General features: G+C 32.0%; 2 protein-coding genes across 4 annotated transcripts; both read right to left on the bottom strand.

The window, feature by feature from the left end:
- Positions 1 to 9,461: 9,461 nt before the first annotated feature.
- On the bottom strand, positions 9,462 to 13,468 carry LOC105176412 (GLABRA2 expression modulator). The gene is made up of 4 exons (XM_011099202.3): positions 12,929 to 13,468; positions 12,278 to 12,379; positions 11,065 to 11,336; positions 9,462 to 9,988 (listed from the first exon to the last, which is right to left on the bottom strand). The coding sequence occupies exons 1-4, from the start codon at positions 13,329 to 13,331 to the stop codon at positions 9,800 to 9,802; spliced, it is 966 nt and encodes a 321-aa protein (XP_011097504.1). The 5' UTR covers positions 13,332 to 13,468; the 3' UTR covers positions 9,462 to 9,799.
- A 1,522-nt stretch (positions 13,469 to 14,990) lies between these two features.
- LOC105176413 (uncharacterized) lies at positions 14,991 to 23,293 on the bottom strand. Of its 3 annotated transcripts, XM_011099203.3 has the most exons (5): positions 22,966 to 23,288; positions 20,783 to 20,881; positions 17,896 to 18,082; positions 17,330 to 17,431; positions 14,991 to 15,169 (listed from the first exon to the last, which is right to left on the bottom strand). In XM_011099203.3, exons 1-5 carry the CDS (start codon positions 23,179 to 23,181, stop codon positions 15,102 to 15,104), a joined length of 672 nt encoding a protein of 223 aa, XP_011097505.1. In that variant the 5' UTR covers positions 23,182 to 23,288; the 3' UTR covers positions 14,991 to 15,101. The 3 variants fall into 3 exon arrangements, with proteins under 3 accessions (XP_011097505.1, XP_011097506.1, XP_088733075.1); XM_011099204.3 differs by lacking the exon at positions 17,330 to 17,431 and having other exon boundaries at positions 22,966 to 23,291; XM_088876949.1 differs by lacking the exon at positions 14,991 to 15,169 and having other exon boundaries at positions 16,347 to 17,431; positions 22,966 to 23,293.
- Positions 23,294 to 23,650: the final 357 nt, after the last annotated feature.

Consider the following 23,650-nt stretch of genomic DNA (forward strand, 5'->3'; position numbering starts at 1 on the left):
TCCTTATCCCGAGTTGACTACTCCATTAAGCGTGGGCGCACTTTGTCAATTTTGCATAAACGTCCTTGTAATCTTCCTTTTTGCTGAATATGCAATAAAATCACATAATTAGGAATATTTTGGCTTAATAAAGGAAGATTAAATTGCTATAAAATCATTATAATTGCACAGTTATCTATTATTTTTCTTACATCGGTATTAAATTCTAAAGAACTTAAAATCATATGTAAATAGTAAATTTTTAGAGAAATTATCAGTATAATTTAAATTCTTGTAAAATATTTTACATTTAAAAAAACATTTGTTAAATAATGAATAAAATATTTAAAATTATGTCAAGTGTGAGGAGATGTGACGGTAATTTACAGTAAACGTTAACTTATTTCAGAAACTTTAATTAGTGAGGAAGTACAGTACTGAAAAAGAGAAGAGAATCAATGTAATAATTAAGGGATGTAAGTGTTTGCAAATTGCAGGGGCCCCGATGCTTACAGCGTTCATGTGATAGCAGCAGCCATGAGTATGAGGGTGGATAATGGAGAGACGTCTGAGTTGACGTGCTGACACCCACACCCACACCCACACCCTCATACGCAACACACCCTCCTGTCAGCTGCAAGGAAACCACCCTGCCCAATACTTGTTTCTCACTTTGTTTCCTTTCATTTCCTAAAATTTGAAATAATTATATATAAATTTTCCAAAATTTTAAAAAATTATATTTAATATTTATTATGTTTATTTTTGTTTAATAAATAAATTTCTTCACTAATTAAAATTTATTAAATTTATTGATACTAATAAAAAATTTGGATAAAAATTTATATTTCCTTCCATTAATTTATTCCTGATTTCTTATATGTCAAATAAATCTATTTATAATAAAACTACTTTTATACATTTTTTTTATACGTTAATGCGTGTGAAAATGTATATATTCATTCTTATGAGATTAGTTTAGTAATATAATATTTAAAAAAAAATTAATATATAGGCCGGTTGTTATTCCCTCATCTCTTCTTTTTGTCACATTTTAGTCTATCGTCTTTTAAATGCACTTTAATAGTCCCTTATCTTTTAAATTTGTTCCATTAAAGTTCTTGACTGTTAGAATTGATGAAATTTAAATTATGATGGATGGAATATTCTATTGGTAATGGTAAAATTTTAAAAAATGCCAAATTTCTATATTTTTTTTTATGAATATTTACTTAATGTATTATAATCTTATTTGTTTGAAAAAAATACAGAAAATTTCAAAAATCACCGGACCATATATAAAGTAAATATCATAGAAATTTTTGCAAAATTAAATATAAAGTTACTTGCAAAAAGATGTATTCCAAATGTCACTGTAATGATAACACATCACGTACTATAATTTATTTTTCATTAAAAAAATCAGCATTAATTTGTTATTAATGCTGACAAAAAAAATTGTATATTTAACATTATGTACTTTTTCTATCTTCGGTAGTCTATCTTATTTTCTTCACAAGTTCTTAATTATCTCGCAACACTTTGCAAGAGTTTTAATGTTACATTATTTACATTGCTTAACGAAGTCGGCACTAATTAAAAGTCCATCAACACTGGGGTAGTTTTTATTGAGCCTATCCTCAAATTGTACTTTGTAGACTTGGAACCACCTAAAATAAAGTCCAACATAAATAAATTAAAAATTACTAAATTAATGCAGTGACACATAAAAAAATTAAAAATTACTTATAGGTTCTTGCATCACCTCATGTATCTCTATAGGAATTTGGTATTTTTCTATTTTTTCTTATTTAAAAAAATATTTCATCCTTTATAATTTGGATTCCGTTACATTTAATGTTCAAGGATTTTAATGGGACAAATTTGAGAGATGAGGAACTACTAATGTGCATTTGAAACATGAGGGACTAATGTGGGATAAAGAAGAGATAGGGGACTAACAACCAAATTTGACCTAATGTTGAAATTAAGATGAGGGGCTAAAGTGGGATAAAGAAGAGATTGAGGACTAACAACGAGATTTGACCTAATGTTTATAGGGTAAAATACAATTTGCCTCTCTAAACTATTCTTGATGTAACATTTACTTTCTTAAACTAATAAATATAATACTTACCATTTGATTGGGCAATTAATTTAAAATTTAATCAATTAATTTGTCTGTGGAAGTTGTTCCTGAGGATGGTGGAGGAATGCCAGAACCAACAAAATAGTGATCAAGAGCCTCCATTGTCCTCTTAAGGATTGATGAGCCCGAACAAGCAACATGTGTGGTTGTTAGCAGCGGGCGGTCGGAAGAGGGGCTCAGTATTCAATCTCGACTCTGTGGCCTACCACACTGTTGTTAGACCATCACAGCCCAGCAGTTCTACCGCTCCATCGCCCTCGCCACCATGGCCGCCGTGCCCCGACCTTCATGATCGAGTAGCGAGGCTCAAGGAGTGGATGCAACGGATGGATCCCACCTAGCTCAATCCTCCAGCACCCTAGCCTCCAATTGACTCTCCGGTACCTGACGGCGACGATGACAATGAACACGGGGTTGTTGATTTAGATTAGAATTTTTTTATTTGTAAGAATACAATATAAAAATAATATTTTTATTTTTTTAATTAAATTATTTTTATTTACATGTTATATTATATGGTTTTTTTATATAATATTACACATTTAAGAAATTAAAACTAGGCAGATATAACAAAAAAATTAATAATTTATTTTGCAAGAATAAATATTAAAATAGATTAAATACAATCAAATATTATAAAAATATATTTTTTGTCATTGTTTTTGTAACGACTTTCGGAATAAGAATATCTGTCATATAATCATAAAGCCGTTACAAAGACCGTGCAAAAGATAGTTATCAATTTTGTAAACAACCGTCCAAAACGCCATTACTAAAATAGTATAAAAAATAGTAACAGAGGCAGTTACAAAACTAAAACCAACATACGCATAAGGAGTTATATAGGGCGTTACAAAAATTGATGAAAAAAGAAATACAAAGCTCGGTACAATAACCATTACAACATTGCATAGGCGTTACAAAGCGTATTTCATAAACAGATCCAACATTCCAGCAAAACCAAACCTATATGTGTTACAAAAGCCAGTCCAACAATAATTAAATCAAATTTGAATTGACTGTTTGAAAAACAAATCAAAATGTATTTTTTACAATTTGACTAATGTTGTAACAGCCTCTCATGACTGCTAAGAAGGTCGTTACAAATGTACTTTATTAAAATATGTCAAATTAAATTTGATGATTATATAATTACAGAATAAAGTATAAAATCTATGTGACCAAATATAACTTTTTAAAAAAATTAAAGAACTAGAAGTATAACAACTTATACTTGGAAGACGACAAGTGAAATTTTGCCCCCTCATAGCTCTATACCCTTGTCACTCCTAATGGAAGCTATCATGCATGCCTAATATATGCATGATCCATCATTGGCATTCCCCTACTAATTAGACATATAGCCATCTTTAATCCACATTGAGACCTAACCCAATGTTTTATATATGTGCGTGGGTTCAAAAAGTGAGAGAATTGCGGGGAAAAGTGCACCAGACTGTGACCACACCATGAAACATAAGAGTGGTGGGGTAAACCCTAATTTCCATTTTGGCCTGTCAAATTCAAGACCAACAACCCATATATCCCCCAATCCATCCCTATATATTGGAGTGTCAAATTTGGCATATTATTGTTTTTTTAATTTAGTTATTTCTTATTTTATTATCAAACAAAAATTTTAAGAAAAAATTCAAATTACTCCAATTAAATTTTTTGAAATTCATCAATATTCAATGAAACATAATTTACCACCAAAACATTAAGTTTTCGTTTACACTATAAATGACCACGACTTTTAAATCAATATTATTAATCACAGTTAAACAACACAAAAGCAAAAACTTAAATTTTTTCACCACCATTGATCAATATTCGCTATGATTTTTAACCATAGAGCGCCAAAGCATTTGCCATGGTTAATGTTTTCAACACATTTGCAGAAAAAACGGCTAATGGCTGTTGTAAAGCGATTGTTGATTTACATTCGCCATGATTTTTTTTTTTGCTATAAAAATTCATTATAGCAAAAAATTATATTTTTTTTCCTAGTGTTCAAGCTTTAAATTTAAAATTTTCCAAACAAAAGGCAAATCTTCCAATTCAAATGCAATTTACTGACAATCTGACATAATAGTGGATAGGTTTGTTGTACATCGAAATTATATAATAGAGTGTGTTATTGGTACTGCAATTCGGGAGTAAGATTGATTTGTACAGGCCAACCATATATAATGGGGTGAATAGTAATTTGTCTAATGTGATATTACAAATAATTAAATTATTATTTTATAAAAAAATAGTAATTTATCTCTTTGTGCTTTTTAAATTGAAATATTTTACCTCCCTGTCTAAAGAGATAAATTATTTTTTTTGTTTTCATAAAAAAATAATTTGATCATTTATAATATCATAGAAGAAGTGCTTACATTTTTTCCATATATAATGTAAAATTTCAACTAGAATTAATCCCACGTCTATATTTCAGCGTCGTGTCCTCTCTACAATAGGAGATATACAGGTTCATTGTGAATTAGGCAAGTAGAGTGATACTAGAAGCAAAAATTATTATTAGCTACAATACTAATGGTTATGGCTAAAAATTATGATAAATAACTATTATTAATCACAGTTAAACAAATTTGATGTAAAAAGTTAGTTTTTCTACCAAAAAAATTATGTGCTATAGCTAAGAGTCATGGTAAAAATATTTACTATGGCTGAATTTTAACCACTCTCGCAAACAGCCAACTACCATTGGGTAACCATAATCAATAATTATTTGCTACAACTATTTATTATTAACCATGATTATCACGGGAGTGGATCGACTCGAGAAGCGCCGCGGAAGCAAAAATAAAAAAATACGATTAAACATCTAAACAAAACCCGATCAAGGGGTATATCCTTGAAACTAATCCAGAACATTCGGTGTAAAATAAAACAATAAAGGCCAAGAATCATAAAGATCACAAGAGGTAGAGTATATAAAAAGAACCTCACCCTTGTAGTTTTTCTTCGATTGGCTTCAAGCGTTCATTTCCTCCATTTTGGATCTGTTAATGGATAGATCTCAATGACGAGACCCTCTAAAAGCGTCCACTCTCCCACTACAAGGACGTGGCGTTCTCGTGCTAACAAGAACGATCACGAAAGAGTGGAGATAAAAACAACCACTATCCAATGGATTGGTCTATATAAATGATCCAATTATTTCTTCTCTCGAAATATTAATTTAATCTAATTAAGCTAATCTGACTCTTCTAGACTTAATTCCATTTTGGGGTAGGCAACTATGCTTAACTAGGCAACTATGCTTGAAACTCGAGATGCATTTAATCTACTGATCGCATTTTTGAACTTTATCAAGAAGTTCAATAACATTCAATTAGAGGATCTTTGCTGGAGAGCTGATGCAGAAGTGAGTACTCGTAAGTTTGACTGAATAATGAAAGAAGTTGGAGAATTGAATCAATAATCGTACATTGGTTGGGAAGAATTAACAAGACCAGACGGACGTTATCCCATGATGGTGGTTGGCGAATGGGTATCCTAACAAAAATAATATCTGTGTGTATAGATGGAGTGCTAAAGAGTGCCAGCGCCTACCATAATGGCTATTGTACACATAGCGTTCTCTCTTTCAGTACAATATTTTCTGGAGCACACAATAAGTTGTCATTGGATACGAGTGACAATTTATAGTGGGTTGATTATGCTTTCTGATTATCTAAAACTCGGCAAGGTGAGGAAGTACATCAGATAGTGCAAAAGTTTGATTATATCCAACAATCTGCCTCGATTTTAACATTAAGCTTGACCGCCCAGGATTCCCATACTTACATAGTAAAATTGAAGCTGCATAGTGTTCATGTAGCAAGTGGGGAACTCATGGAATTTCTTGTTCCCATGCCATACAGGCATGTCAATATTTTGGGGTGAATGCTTTAATTTTTGTTCCTCCATGTTATAGTATTAGAGCATACAAGAAGACATATTAATGGAGGTTTGAACCTTTATGTGCAGAGGAGTTTTGGGATTCGTCCATTTTGAACTTGTTCATAATCTGACATTACTAGTTCGTTGAGGTATGAGCAGACATGTATGACTTGAATTTAAAATGAAAGATAGACCACAAACTTGTGCATGCCAACAATATCGATCACGTCAAGCTTAGCAACAATGTAATAGGTAGGAATATTTGTCAGGGTTCCCATACTTACATAGTAAATTTGAAGCAACATCGGTGTTCATGTGGCAAGTAGGGAACTCATTGAATTCCTTGTTCCCATGCCATATAGGCATGTTGACATTTAGGGTGAATGCTTAAATTTTTGTTCCTCCATTTTATAGAATTCGAGCATACAAAACGACATATTAAGGGAAGTCTGAGCCTTTATGGGAGGAGGAGTATTGGGATCCGTCCATTTTTACTTACTCATTTACTTTGAGATATATTCTCTCCTACTAATGAATCACATCTTCCTCGTTAATGACAAGAGTAGTTGGAACAAGTACGCATGCATTAGTTAGGCAAAGAAAGTTAATATTTATTGCCCTATAACATGTTGCCTAAACCTACAGGCTTGTCACAATAAAGGCCTAGCTACTTAGATTAAGAATTATCTTCTCCTACTTAGCATTGCTCTAACACCTGTTGGAAACATTGTTATGTAGCAAATAAATTGAATATTTTTCAGGTAGGTATTTATACTAACCTGCTGGAACAACAAAGCATTGAAGAATTGACTCTCCAGCTAGAGTTCTTCAGCCGATCGACATTACTCAAGAAGCTTAGCGGGATTCGTTCTGCTAACAAGCTCTACGATCTACACTCCTAGAATGGGGGAAAGTGATAATGCCCCCTAAAATTATTGGGTCAACCTAACAAGTTAGGCATACTAGCCTAGCTAGTTCATCAACAAAATGGATAAGGGCCTATTAACAAGATGGATAAAAGCCCATCAGTAGGGAAGAAAAGCTCATAGACTTACCTGCTAGTTTCCTGAACCGGCAAGCCCAAGAAATAAACTTATTTCAGCCGGATACATCATCATACAGATGGGAGGCACATCATGTAGCTTTCCAACACATTTATACACATATTCCTAAAATAACTCCAGGTGATTCCAAGTAAATCGGTAACAAACTAGCTGGGAAATCCATAAACAACCAATTCCTGAAATTTTAGGCAGATATGACAGGATTCAGTCCAGCTCACGTATTTCAGTTAATATTTATCCAAATCACAAACGGTTTATTTTGGATAATAGTCAACTTAAAGGACTTTCCAATGGCATACGATACTCCACAGGAACCTCAGTATCCTGTTCCATACACGTATATAAATAGAGACCTTGTGCAGTCACTTGGTAACATCACTCTTTACTCTGAAACTCTCACTTGTTCTCTCCATTTCCTCTTGAATTTTAGGCTATTTTAAATCTATATTTTGCACTCCATACGAATACATACACCTTATCATCATTTTATACCATTATTCTCACTTTAGTTCAAGTTTTTTCTATTATTTCTTCTTTAATCCGTTACTGCCTTAAGTATCAGAGTGCTAACCTCTGTTTACATGGCTAATCCTCTGATAATTTTAGAATTTTCTTGAAGATCCTTCCATCTTATGATGTGTCCAAATTTCTGTTATGCATCAAATTTATATTTGAAAGATGTTAAGAAATCTGAAGTTGGATAAAATAAATAATTCATAGAAAATATTAAAAATATTTTAAAAATTATAAAAATATAATTTATAATCTAACAGGGTATTTTGACAATTGATGAAAAAAATTCGATAAGAACCTAATAGAGATTAACAAATTATTTGTTAGACAAATGTTAAAATCAAGAAAGTATTTATAATTTCAAACAATAATGAAGTATTTATAATTATGCCAATTCTCAAATGAGGTGATTGTAATTTATCAATTTCTTTTGTACATACCCTAGTTCTAATGGTACATTTGGTGTAGTGAATGTTAATTTTAAGAATAAAGAGATAAGTTGAAGTACAATGAGATTTCATTTGGATCAATATATACCATCCATTGATGTCCCAAAAAAAATATATATATTTACTAGTCCATCGTATTTGTCTGGTTATATACATGATTGAAGCAGAACTAGAAAGACATTTTAATCCCTTTTAAAGCTACATTTAAATTAATAAATTTAAAATCATTCCTACTGCAATCCTTAAATTTTTTTTTAAACTAATTTTAGATTAAGACCTCATTTACTTTGAAGGATAGGATTAATATATGTTATTTATTTATATTGATAAAATTTGAGATAAAATTACATTTGAGAAATAAACCAGAAACAGAAATCAGGAATTTTGTAAATATCTTGAAATATGGGGTTATTTCAAATCAAACATTTTTACATTTAGGGATAAATACATAAAATTAAATATAATTCCTCTCAAGTAGGCTTGATGAGATAATAAATCCCATCATGCTTGGTGGAATTTAAATTATCATTTTATCATCATCTATCTTAGGCTCAAGTAATATCACTAAAACCGGACCAAATACAAGTAAATAGGGAATTAGATTGATATCTCAAAATATCCAGCCCAATCCAAACAAAACAAGACCTAAAAGGATTATAAATTCTTGGATACTAAATTTGAACTATGTTTATTAAATATGATAGACTCCAATCAGATTTAATTGAAACGATTAGTCAATGAGAAAAAAGTAGAAAAAAATGAAAAGAAATAATTATACTCTCCTCTCCTTCACGTGGTTTGAAAAATTATATCTAGTACCCTTAAAATTTGCTTTAGTTTAATAAATAAATTCCTTTGTTTGTCAAAATTTACCAAATTTGCTCATATTAACAAAAAAGTTAATAAAAATTGATATTTATTCTCAATTGGCTTATTACTGACTGATTGCAGGTTAAATAATTCTTTTTCCGACTAAATCACCTTCATAACGGTGAAAATATATACCTCCACATATGCATTAATGCATAAAAATATATGAGGGTAGTTTGATCATAAAAATATTTATTTTATTTATAATAAACCATGACCATTGAGGATAAATTCATACTACACTCGATACTGTATATCTTGGTTGGATAAATAATTGTCACATGGCCCCTCAAATTTTTGAAAATGGCGCATGTAAAAATCATCTAACCGCCCGGTATTTAGCATCAGCAGGACAGCGAATCACTTAGCCCACAGTTCCAGAACTTCTAAACAGAATCAACTTCGAGAAAATATACAAGTTTCTTAATCGCCAAATCATACCGACTGTCTCAATCATACTTTGCAAGACAACCATGAATAGCAAGTCAGTGTGCGGCAGCCATTGAATAACATGAATGCATACGCTGGACAAACGATGACTTATGTGGGAATTCTATAGAGAACTAGCATGTGAAACCAGCATTTGTATGGAAGGGTTCTTACAGGAAATATTCATTACAATACACTGTGCTGCTTTGACTAAACATAAGAACAATGATGCAAATATGAATGACAGCACAATCATCTTACTATGTTCCCGACAGAAAATGTTTTCACAGCTAAACAGTAGTAATCACGAACACAAGCAGACATCTTTAACAAGGCGAATTTGCAATACAATTGATGAGATTTATGTTCGGACCGTATGCAACAGATGATGACCACACATGTTCCTTCAATGAGGAAGACTCTTCTTTTGCAAGATATGTAAATGAGATTTATACCGATTGCAAGTCCCGAGCTTGTAAGGCCTGTTGCAGGCATTCTACTGCACTGCTGTAATTTAAGAAGCCCATATACCAAAATTCATGGTTATCAACCGATATCACCTGGATGTATTTTTCCGCTGAGTTGGTTCTACTTGTTGAAGGGTTGACAGCTTTTAGTTGATGCAATGGGATGACAACCTGTCAAAAGCAGAAATGAAGATGTAATACATCGCAACTCATTGGACCAAGAAATAAAATGATTAGTCTAATGCAAGCCATACAAGAGGCCAGCTAGCTCAGCAATTACAAAGGAGATGAATAGAAGATTGACACCATTCTAAGTCGGATCAATTTGCTGGCCGTTGCTGAAAATGATTTCAACCAATCACAAGATATTGTGGTTATATATAATTGATACTTTTCGTCTGCTATTATTAAGCTAGATATTTCACAGAGAGAGCACAACGGAAGCTGATAGATGTCCCTGGAGTTCATATGAGAAACAGAATAACCCTCTTACTACACACTCCCACACTTAGTGTTGCTTAGCAAAAACTCATGAGAAGTAGAAATTTTTACTATATTAGAGGATCGATAGGAGAATGACAAATCCTCAGAAACCAATGTAAAACGGCAACACTTGTCTGCAGTCTAACACTAAAGTCTTGTAGTACCAACACTTCTGCCCTTATGAATCAAAGCTAAATAAAGAAAGAAAAACACATTAAGGAAATAACAGTAGATAGGAAGTCCTATAGCTAAATAAACAGAATTCCATGAATTCTCACAGCATGGTTTCAGAGGCCTGATAAGCTCTTACTACAAGCCAAAATTTAGTAAAAGTATTAGGTCTTTAGGTGTAAAAGAGAAAACAAACAAAACCATGAGCAAAGAAAAGAACTTCAGGGCCGATAGGATATTCTCATAATTTATGTAGCAAAATATTTGAACTCAAGAGTTAAGATCATAACCATAGCAAAATCTCTCTCCCCAATTTAATATAAAAATTCTCTCTTTTCAAATATTGCAGAATCTAGAGAGTTGTTCACCAGTCAGAATTTTGCAGGTGGCAAAGCCAGGATGCAGCAAAGAATTACAGAGAGAAGAACAAGAGATGGTGAAAGCCAGAGTTGTCGGTAACATATTTCCTAAGTCTACTATACTTTATCATATTCTACGGTCTGTGCATACTCACCTTAAGAATAAAAAGTGGTATAACATCAGACACAAAAACAAAAGAAAAGAGAAGAAAAAGAAAATACATCCAGAGATACCTTATAATAGCTCCATTCAGTCTTATCACCAGATTGGTATGATAGCGGGTTATCACTACAAAATGCAAGCTTTGCAGTAGAGACATACAAAACCCCCATGACTGGACCAGCAGATGTAGATAAGTAACATGCAAATGAATTTATCAGCTTCTCCTCTGGAACTGTCTCAAATGTTTGCCGAAAAATTTTTTCATAACCACCTTCAGCTAGAACCTTGGTTCCCTGAGCAATTCTTCCAAGGGCAGCATCCGCCAGACTAGGGCTTGTCTTCACTAAGCAAATCAAAATATAGAAAAACCAAGAGAATATGAAACATAGAAGATAACAGTGAAGCCCAGAAGAAGATAAAGAAAGGATTAAGAACATTTTAGGAACTACCCTACCTGTAAAAAGCACAAAAGATAAGAATAGAAAAAAAGGAAAAATTGAAGACGAGAAGTAGGCAAGAGCAAGAACAGGCCATGATAATCCATAAAGGTTACATTACTATGATACAAAATGAATTTATGCTTTTATTTAATATCACCTACTACTGCATTTGTAATTATAATTATGCAAGAAAAGGTTCAAAAAAACTAGACAAACGTGAATGCAAAGTATGTTTTTGTCCATGGGTAAGTAGATCTATTACAGAAATAGATGATAATTTTCACCTAGAGTAATCTGTTGACTTGTGAAAATGCGCATCCAAAAGGAAGACACTTAAAGCATGGAAAGATAGGGTTCTTGCATCTATTTTCCTCATTTGTTTGGTAAAACAGTTGCTATTCTACATATCACACTTACTACGTAGCCATAAACTTCTTTCATGTTGAGTAAAGGAAATTTCAAGTTGGACATCTCTGATTCATATACAAGATATTGAGATTTTACAGTTTCTTAGTTTAATTGACTCGAATCCACGAATTTCAAAAGCTGTATAAGAAAGTCATTCCCTACTCCTCCACACCTCCATTTATCTGACGACCTTGGAGGCCCTGCATCAAACCACATCTTTCTGCCCAAAAGCCAGCATCCCACCCATCTCCGCCTACCACTTGTGTAAATTGCTATTTATCATTCCAACTTCATCTAATAAGCATAAAGCATCTTCCATCGAAAGGAAAAACAATTAATAAGCAACACAGCAAGTGCATAGCATTCGTTATATTCATTAACTTAGTATAAAGTAGATAAAAACAAGCACGAGGAATTGCAAATCAAACATGCTTACAGTGCTGCCAAGTGTTCCCAGCAAGATCCTCAGCCTTTCTAGTTGCTTCTCCCACCTTCTTCCCCCATCTTCCAAGCACATTCTTCACACTACCCATAGTTTCTGAAAACCAGAAATCATGATATTCAGTCTTTCATCTATCGGACAACACCATTTATGAATTCAAATTATATCGACTACAACTGCAAACAATTCATCAAATAAGCAGACCAGTTTCCTTGTCCTTAAACAAATTTACAATTCTAAATACAAGAAGACTGGAAACTCCTCCACGATCAATCAAAAGAATGACAGACAAAAATCAGAACTAGATGAATATACATGTATAGGATTTCGAAGGGGTAAAAAGAGACCAACCCGTCCCCCAGCTCAAAGTTCAATCACTCTTTGTCTGAAACTAAATACAAATCACACGACATATCCAGAGTAAATCGAGATATATCAACACGCAAATCAACCCTTTTCCCGTCAATTTCTATGCACATATACGTATATACATGCGTGTATGTATATAAATAAACAAATATTTATATACACAACAAACAAAATGTAACAACCCCCTATTCAACCGCAAAGACCACGCAAAATCCAAGGAGAAAAATCCAATCTTTCTACTCCTATTAAACCCTACATGCATAGAGAAACCCTGACCTTTGAAATTGAAAGACGAGGGATTGGCGGCGGGCGCGGGCGAGTAATTGACGTAGGGATTGCTGGATCCGCGATTCGAATCCCTTGGAACCGGCGACTCCATCACCAACTCCTCGCTCCACCTCACCGATTTTTTCGTCTTCAAACCCTCCGCCCCCGATTCAATACTATTCTCCTCCACCCCCGATTCGATACTCCTCTCCTTTAAATCTCCATTAGTGCCACCACCACGAGTATTATTAATATCGGCATTATCCCCTGGCTTTAATGCACCGCCATCAGGCTTCGGGTCAGGGTCGGGTCCACGAGGCGGGCTCGGATCTTTGTAATCCGACTCCAATGGTACTGCTTTCATTTCTTCAGCGTTCTCTTCCTTACTGATCTTCTTCGACGGCTGCTCCATCACTTTCACGGGAATGGGAAGAAAATGAAAAAATTAATTTCAAAAATTCTATATTTTTGAGTGGTGGCAGCGCGTGAGATGGCGCGTGGATCTGTGCGCTTGTCAAACACCTCGTACTTGGGGTTTTTCGGGTTTAACCATTGGATGATGTCTGACTTTGAAGTTGGGACAAGGTTACCGATAATCCCGGTGGCGGTAGGTGGGTCTATGAGTGTACGGGTAACCGGAGAATCTAACGCGGGAAGGGAAAAGAGCGTGACGGTCCAATTACGACTAGTTTCTTTTTGACTCGGACGGTCCAAGTAACAATGGGACTCTGCCTTTGGCATTGAGAAATCTATGGCCGCGATTGCTCCTCAATGTTTTTCTATTTTATCTCGTCCGATATATTTGATTGATAATGGAGAATTTTTTGCCATTTAAAATAAAAACTATTTTAGACACATCTCATTACTATGAAGAAAATAAGAGAAAATTACATGAAATTTCACTATGTTATAGAAATTCAAAAAAATATATTTGACAAATTCAAAAGTTAAATTTTCGTGTTGATCTCCCGTAGATTTGATTTTGAATTTATATAATATTAATTCGAGGCTCACACCTGTAATCTTAAATTAAACTATAGTCTTGACTTGAAACTTAATGATTTGGAGTGGATTTGTCACTTGCATCTTTATGAGAACATATTTGAATATTAATAATGTTAATTTGATGGCTTAGCACCTGTAATTCCAAATTAAATGCTATAATATTTTTTAAAAACTCAAGGAACTACGTGGAGAGAATTATTTATCCTTCTTTGCTTGCTTGGGTCGTCATTCTCTATCTCTGTATATTTTGAATGAGCTACAGAACCCTTCTATATAGGTGTTAATAGGTAAAATTGTGGTACACTTGAACACTTTTTGTATTATCTCTTTATAATTTAATTTAAAGAGATAAACAATATTTGGCAAGATATGATCAATTAATTTAACATTATCTCTTTAATATTTATATTTTTTAAAGAGATAAATATCAAATTATTTATCTTGATTTGACTAGAGCGTACATGCAATTGCTCGACGTGGTGCCATCTGATTGGTTTGAATATTTTACTACGAAACATAATTTGATTAGTCGAAACATGCCAATTGTAACACTTGTCAGCCATTGATTTGACGACCAAATATATATTAACATATCATTATATTAACTATTTACACTTGAAATTAATTTAATAAATTCTAAAATATAAATAAAAAATAATTAAATATAATTGATAACTAATATATTACTTTAAACTTGTTATCATTCAATTGGGTATAAAATTTTAATTGTCTACAGTTGTCTTCAAGTAATTAAAAAAATTTAAATGGTTATCACTTATTTACTCAATCATGATAAAGCAAAACACATACAACGAAGATGATTCACTGACTTCTATGGTTAAAAAAAGGTTTCACTGTTATGCATAAATTCATAATTTGATAATGACGGGATACAAAAACTAACAAAAATAACGAGTAAATTATAACGGATTTCTCTAAATATTTTCATAATTATAGATACATTTTTATTATTTAAAAAATTACAAACATCTCCATAAAATTAATGATCAATTTAACAAATACTCCTGGAATGGGCTATCACTAAAAAGTATTTATTAGACAATCATTGATTTTAAAAAAATATTTATAATTTTTTAAATAATAAAAAAATATCTATAATTATGATCAATTTACAAGAGTCCACAGCAATTTACTCGAAAATAAATGTGGGCAGTTCTCAAATTCGACTCTTCATGCAATGGTATTTTGTGATGAATTGGAGCATCTTGTCAGCGTCTTCTCCAGCTGCAGAAACAACAACAAGAGAAAAACGGGTAACATGAAAAGGGGAAATTGCACTTCGCCCCCTCAAAATATTGAATATTGAATATTAAACTAAACCACCTAAAAACACACACAAAAAGGAGAAAAGACTAACTTGTATTGCATATAGCCACAGAAGGGATGTGAAGACTGAAGATTATGTATCCAATTTCATATTTTGTTAGTCTCTTAGTTTAGGTCATCTTTCCTCTTTTTCTTCTTCTTCTTAGTTTATGTTATCTAGGGTTTTCTACACACATGATGTGTAGCTAATTCCATTTTCTGATTCAAGGGAACATTAAATACAATTGTTATGTTTTGAGATTTTAGTTTTAATCTGATTTCATTGAGTATTTCTTGTCTTGATTTACATCTTACAGAATGATTAATATTGACGGATCTAACATTTCGATTCGATATTAATTGTTCTCCTGCTATCCATAAGTTCCGTGATCCATAATTATCATGAATAAGTAGTACAAGCAGCAAAAAAGTTAATTGTGTGCTTCATATGAATTATTTGTAAGGACGAGAAAACTAGGTTAGATGATTGTAACTATCTCAATTGTTTGATTTAGGTTCAACTGTTCTCACTGATGCAAATGTTATTATTGAATTGATATGGGACGCTATCGTGCCCAATCGTGAGATAATGAATTTTTATTTAGATACTTGAATCAAGTCAATTACAATAGGAAAACATGAATTTATTATGGCTATCTTAACAGATTTCAAGGTTGAATGTTTGGGTGTGAAATTAATCTTATGCGATCAATAATTAACATAATGATTGGGTGATACATTCCCTTGGGTCGGATTTCTTATCTTCTGATTTCTTCCAATAATTTATCTTTGCTTTCGGTTTAGTTTCTATTAGTTAGTAGTAATTCTTAACTAACCCCCCCCCCCCCCGCCATTTAGTATTGCAACTTCATCGAGAAATTAATTTGTAGTTTTCTTGGTATTGAACCTGGTTTCACTACTGCTACAATTGTAAAATCAGTAATTAGTTTTGACAGCTTCAACAATCGGTCACTGATGAACTTGAAAGTTATTGCCTTTGGTTCATGCAAAAAATGCACATACCGAATAAATGATGCGATGTGCTCGGTCCACTTGAAGTGAGAAGTGATGAAACAAGTGCTAGAAGGTAAAAAAGTGAAATGAGTAAAGAAGAGAGTATTATTGCTTGATTTGTGTGTACAAGAGAGGTTGATACGGAATTAAAACTCTAAGTATGAATTACAATGCTCCTTTAAGCTAATATGAGAACAAAAAGGTGAGAAGGATAGTGGTCGTGTCCTTCTGGTTGTGTCAATGTGTGAATGTGATTGTGTGTCTGTGATCGTGTCAATGTGCATGTCCTTCTCCCACTGGGGTAGAGCTTTATTTATAGGCAACTACAAGATTATTGGAGAAGATAATGAATATGGGGGGATCATAGCCTCAAAGTTGTTGGATAATGTTGATCCTCCCCTAGATTTGGTGGAGTCCTTCAGTGGCTGGTTTATCCCTTCGGATTTGAGGGGTAGCTGAGGATACCCCTAAAACTCAGGGGATTTGTTGGAGTTTATTGCGATCTTCTGGGGTATAAGGCTAAGTCCCCCATGGATGTTCAGAGAGGTGGTTGAGGAGCATTTTCTCAGCTGGATTCCAAATCTATTAAGGTTTATAGTCCTTCTCTCTAGGGGCAGCCTACCAGGTGTCCTTGAGGACCTGTTGGTCCTCTATTTTTTAGGGGATGTCTGCCTGGGCCTCCTTGTGGGCCCATGAGACCTCTTGAATCAAGGCCCTATCAAATTCGATCAATTGGATTCCTACTTTTTGGGGAGGTTTGTCTGGGCCTCTTGAGCCTTCTCCCGAGCTGGGCCCCTTGGCGGCACCATGGATTTTGTATTTTCTTCTTCTTCTTGGGCTGTTTTGGCCTTTTTTTAGTCTTTCTAGACTATCTTATTTTTATGCACATCAATCTTAATATATAATAATTTTCACTATCAAAGACAATTCACTTATATGTAATACTAAATTTGGATACAATTTTTTCCATGTAGAAATCTATTGCTATAATGACAAGATATTTTTTTTCCCAAAAAATAAACCTTAAATTAGGACAATGCAAATTAGTAGGACATATGGACTTACTCAGTCTTGGCACACAGTGTCCTTTGGCATGCTTAATTACAACTGGATCCACAAAAGACCTCATTAAAGCTTTACTCTCATCCCTCAAGAAGTCAAGCTCACCTGAAACAATAAATTATTGGATAATTACACCTATATGTTTTGATCTGTGATGTTCTTTTATAAATTATCTATAATTTTTTAAAAATTATACATACATCGATCAGAAATATCAATATTATTCACATAAATCATTTTTATTTTTCAAAAAAAAATAACACATATACTCCTAGCAACGTCAGTATTATTACACAAACAGTCCCTTTTTCACCATCAAGAATGATTTTTATAATTATACAAAAATAAAAGTAGTTTGTGTAAACATATCATAAATTGTTTCTAAAACTTAAGAGTTTTCAACTAGATTTGTTGAAAAGTTCTTGTAAATTTTGTCATCCAATATATCAATATGCCGAAATTTAATTAAATACGTGGATAATTTTATAAGAAAATCTTAAAGCAAAAAACTAAAGAATAAGTTTATATATTTGTAATTGTAGTAACAAAGTAGTATGGAAAAAAAAAACCTATTATGTGAAGGGACGGGCAGTTGACCGGAGAAGAAAATGCCCTGGCAGCAAGTTTGGGCAGCCCGAACTTGGCACCTCCAAATTTCCCACCAGATATTATTATCAAGAACTTTATCGTAGGAACTTTGCTAAGTGCCACTCCTTCCTTCTGCATTCCAGGCAATGCTGCTGCCAAAGTCGCACCCTACATATATATATATATATAATTAGTTATTATGACATGCATTACTTACGCGAATATAATCGATATATTCGGCACAATTTTACTGTCTCATACAGTACTTGCTCATATATAATTAGATAGATCCTATACAAATTGACTAAAAATAAAAATCAAAATACGATTGAAAGCGAATCAAGTAATTAACATAGATAATAGTTATGGATAAATATAATAGTATATTGACAGTTAAAAGATAATGTGCATCATTTAAAATAAATAATTAATTTTATTGGTACGAATATTTAAGGTTATAAATAGTATTTTAAAATTATATATAGCCTTGTTACAAACCCCCAGTTATAAAGGAGAAGTGATTTTCTATTTACATACTACCTATTGAATCGTACTCAATCTTTTCTTACAAGATCAAATATTACAAGTTGGATGTTGTCATTTTCAATGAGACTTGAACTCATGACATTGAGTGGATAACAATTTTATAAGCTCGTAGGACAGTAAATATATAAAGTATAAATAGTTACAATTTGTATATAATAAGATTACAACTAAATTATTTTTTATTTAAAAATAAAATAAGAACTCGTGTTTTTTTTCCTAGAAGCACTTATAGACTTATAACATTTTATTATGAAAATCCTATAAGTCCATTTTCTAAAATAATGACCTTAAATACATTTTATAAAGTTTCAAATGCTTTTAATTATTACTTAATCACTTGGGTTTTGATTTCGAGTTCCACATATAGGAATTAATGTCTGTCTACTTAGATAGTAGTTTGTAATTTATTAATTTTGATTGATTGTGTTTCTAAAATTATTGATATACTCGAAAAGGGTTTTGGGTATCGTCATATATTATACGAGGTAATTTATTCATTTTGTAACAACAAAAAAAATGGGTTAACCTCAATAAAATTAAATTTGAATTGGTTAAGAAGATAAATTAGATTAAACTGACAAGATAGCTGAAGCTTGCAGCTGTTCAAAGCTAGAATTGAACACATTACAGCACTGTGACTGAAGGAAGAAGAAGACGTTTTGTCTAAACTGAAGTGATGCAGAAAAGCGTGATAGCATTTTTGTTGCTGTTCTTTACTTATAACCAGTTGTGTGTTTCTCGCATTTCTCTGTCTATAAGCACTATTGCGTTTTTATAAGTGTATTACGTTTTTAGGTTCTAACACTTTAAAGTAGTCGTTGAGTTGGTTGAGCGCAGCAACCGTTTGCTGGTTTGTATATGTACTGAAGCTCATTTTGTACTCTTTACTTCGATTTGATTACAAGATTTACAGAGATGAAAATTTCTCTTCTTGTTTCTTGATATGATACCAGAGCCACTTCTTGGTTCTGCGTTTTTTTCCCCTCTCAACTTCCCTTCTAAACTTGCCCATCAAGAACCACAAATCAACAACCATGACTGATTCAGAAACTAAGCCATACAGATTGAAAAAATCACAGAAGAAGCTGATATCTTGAGAATTCAAGCTTCAGAAAATCCAAGACTATGCCTGGTATCATCCCTCCTAAATGGCAAGAATTACCTATTTTGGAGCCGTTCAATGCGTATAGCACTAGGGGCCAAAATGAAGGTCGACTTCATCAATGGAAGAGCAACAAAACCGCAAGAGAATTCAGAGGATTACGAAACATGTGTAAGAAATGACTGTATGGTCACTTCTTGGATACTTAATTTAATTTCTAAAGATATTGTTGAAAGCTTCTTGTATGCTAATTCAACGAGGGAATTATTGATTGAATTAGAAAGTTATTTTGGTGAGAGTAATGGACATACGATTTATCAAATTCAGAGGGAAATTGTATCTATTTCACAAGAAAACTTGTTTGTATCAACATATTAGGCCAAACTTAAAAGACTTTGGGACGAGCTTAATCATTTGCAACCTATCCCTCACTGTGAATGCAAGGCTTCAAAAACATCTGCAGAAATAAACTTTTTCACTCAACTCATGATCATGCAGTTTTTAATGGGACTGCATAATAAAAAATTGAATGAAAATTTATATTTATTCTTGATTGACTTATTGCGGGTCAAATAATTTTTTCCATCTAAATTATCCTTATAACGGTAAAAATATATCCGCTCACATGCATTAACGCATAAAAGGCGTATGAGGATAATTTGATCATAAAAAGATTTATGTGACCTGCAATAAATTAGTAATAAGTCAATCGGAGGTAAATATAGATTTTTTTTGCTTTTCTTTTTTTTTTTTTTATCAATGTCAACAAATTTAGTGGATTTAACTAAATGATGAATTTATTTGTTAGACGGAATCAAATCTTATGAGTACTAGATGTAATTTTTCAAACTACAAGGGACCTACATATAATTACATCAAACTCAGGAGAAGAGAGTATAATTATCCTAATCCTTTATCAGAAATGTTTCTTTTCAGTTTTCACTTAATAAGGTGTTTTAACCCGATCCGATCAACCTATTATACACCTACATAAGGTATGAGCTCGCCCACTAGAAGAGAACTCAATAGGTTGTGATCAAAATCTTTTATGAGAGCTTTTGAGTTTTAATCTGGGTGGAAGCGTATGTAAAAGAATAAATAAATAAAGTATGAGTGTTTTATTTTTTGTGAGATTTAAATTTATAATATTAAAATAAAAAATTAATAATTCAACCATCAATTTTTTTTTTTAAATCAAATTTGAGGTAAAACAATATTACCTGGGAGAAACCTAGCACACCATCGAATGGTCCATGCGTCAACATGAAATCTTCAAGGTAATTCAAGCACTTTTCGAAATCGTAGAATTCCTTGAATTCCTGAACATAACATCTTCAATTTGATTTAATATATACATATCACGCGTATAAAATATTATTTTAAATATAATATATGATATTATCTATATATACATGATGTATATATTAATTGAAAATAAAATATACAATAGACTTTGGAATAGAAAATTCAACCCGCCACGAATGTGGGTATATATTCTAATTCGAAAAAAATGCAAACTTCCCCCTATAATATTGCAAATAAACAAATTATTCTTTTACCTCTCTATATTTTTAGAAATTAGCATTATGGTACGTCATTTTATGTGCATTATAATGAATAATCTTTCATATTTTAAATATATTTTAATTAAGCGTAGAATATATAAATTAATATATTATATTAAAGAAAAAGAAAGAAAGAAAGAAGAAATCAAAGCTTCAAAATTTGGAAAGTGAAATATATAAACAAATTTAGTTAATGCAAAACTTTGAAAATTAAATAAGTTAGTTATCAAATAAAAGAAGAAAAAACGTAAATCAATTATCTTATTAGTCGAAGGATATTTTTTGCTACATTTAAAAATTGATCAATGGTGTCTTTAACCGTCGTTTGTTTAAGCTCATTATTAAGACCCATATTAAGCTCATTATCAACCCATACAAAATATAATTTTATTTAACTTCTATCCATATCAACTCATTTTAAAATATAATCTATCCAACCCAACCCAATCAAAAACTAATTGAGTTGGGTTGAACCCATGGGTCTTAACCCATTTTGCCACCCCTACAATAAATATCTTCGAACAAAAATATATACGTCAAGTGTTTGTTGCTAAACTTGTTTATTGGTTCGAGCTATGATGTATTGTCAGTTTTCAAATTTCGAGTGTGTTGAAATTGAAATGATACAATGAATTACATATTATATAAAGAGGGGGGGGGGGTTAAATTAGAGTTACATTTCCTGAAATTTGACATAATTACTAATATTTTCTAATTGTTTGAAAAACTACAATACTTTCTAATTTTAACACCCGTCTAACAACGAACATATGCCGTTAGGTTTACATATAATTTTTGTAATAAACTGATCAAAATGACCTTTCGGAATTATAAATTGAAATTTTATATATTTTTAGTATTGTTTAAAATATTTTTATGTACTAATGTTCCTTATGGATTAATTTATTTTATCCACCCTCACTTTTTTTATATTTTTTAAATATTTTTTTTTATTTTTAAAATATTTCAACGAGGGAAATAGAGAAGCCCACTTCACTATTTAGGGACTATATAATTATTTCTATTTAAGGGAGTATTTGTAATTTTTAAAATAAACTAGGAGTACGTAATTATGCCAAACTTCAATAAAGGTAACCGTAATTTATACAAAAAAAAAAAAAAATTTTACATCAACCGATACTAGTTAAGTACTAAATGATTAGATTAAATTGAGAAAATTATAGTAATAATATTTGTTATTATATCTTGAAAATAATTAAAAACCGATGGTAAGCAACACCAACAAATATATAATTTTTAGGCAAAGATAGTTTCTTACAATCAATTAATAGTAAATTTGATTTAATCATTTTAGCCACAAAAAATTGAATTTCTTTTCGCCCAAAAGTTGATCGAGTGATTAGAACAAATTAAAGAGTTTTTTGTTATTAATAATTTTACAAGGGCTTCTATGCGATTACCTTAAAATCTAAAAGAAGCGAAAATGGGTTTAAATGCAATTTATTTTCTTGTAATATTGTAAATAAGCAAATTACCCTCTTTCAAAAAAAACAATAGCAATTTACCCTCTGTGTTCGTTAAAATGAAAAAATTTATCTCCATGTCTAAGGAGGTAACTTGCTTCATTTTGAAAAACACATAGGGATAAATTGTTGCTATTTTAAAAAGACAAAGAGGTAAATTGTTGTATTTTTAAAAAAAAACAAAAAGGTAAATTGCTATTCTTTATAATTTTGATATTTCTTATCAATGATATCTTAGTCCAGCTGTTAAGGCAAAAACTGAAATCATATATACAAAAATTATTTAATTTTTGTTGATATTAATTAAAAAAAATTGAAATTCCTGAAAAGGACAAGGGGAGTGTTGTATTGTACCTTGTCGGATTTGAACCACTCGAAGTACGGAGGATCATAGATCCCTTCAACATCAGACTTGCCCTCAGCGGGGAAAGGTGCGTCCGCGAACACTAAATCCAACTCGCCGGTGACATTTTCCGGCCACCGTGATATCATCATCTGGAAGATTCTGCCGCTAGTTCTGAAGCTGTGGAGGCAGAGGATTCTCGGCTTCCTTCGGATTTCATTTTCCATTGCTCAGCACCCAAAATTTGTTGATTGCATTAAATACATGAAAATGTCAGACAATTAAATGGAGATGGTCCGGTTGTTGGCATGGTTAGGCGATGTAAAAGATTCCATCATTATTATGTACCAAACATTTCTTCGAGCCACACTGATCTCATGCTAAGTGTGATATATATATATATATATATATATATCTATCATGTGATTGGTTAATTTCTTGAGCTGTACATCAATCATACGATAAGTGTATTACACTTATTATATAATTGATTCTGCACATCATATAAACTTGTCATGCAATTAGTCACTTTTCCTAAATTATACACCAATCGCATAATAAGTATACTACACTTATTATACAGTTGACTTTGATGATATACTTGCCATGTAATTGATCACTTTTTTTAAATTATAAATTAATGTTGACTGAGCAACCAAAATTAATTGATTGTGTGGATATCTTAATGCTACGAAT

This window comes from Sesamum indicum, linkage group LG13 (assembly GCF_026168435.1).
Source record: "Sesamum indicum cultivar Baizhima isolate 11 linkage group LG13, ASM2616843v1, whole genome shotgun sequence".
Taxonomy (NCBI): Eukaryota; Viridiplantae; Streptophyta; class Magnoliopsida; order Lamiales; family Pedaliaceae; genus Sesamum; species Sesamum indicum.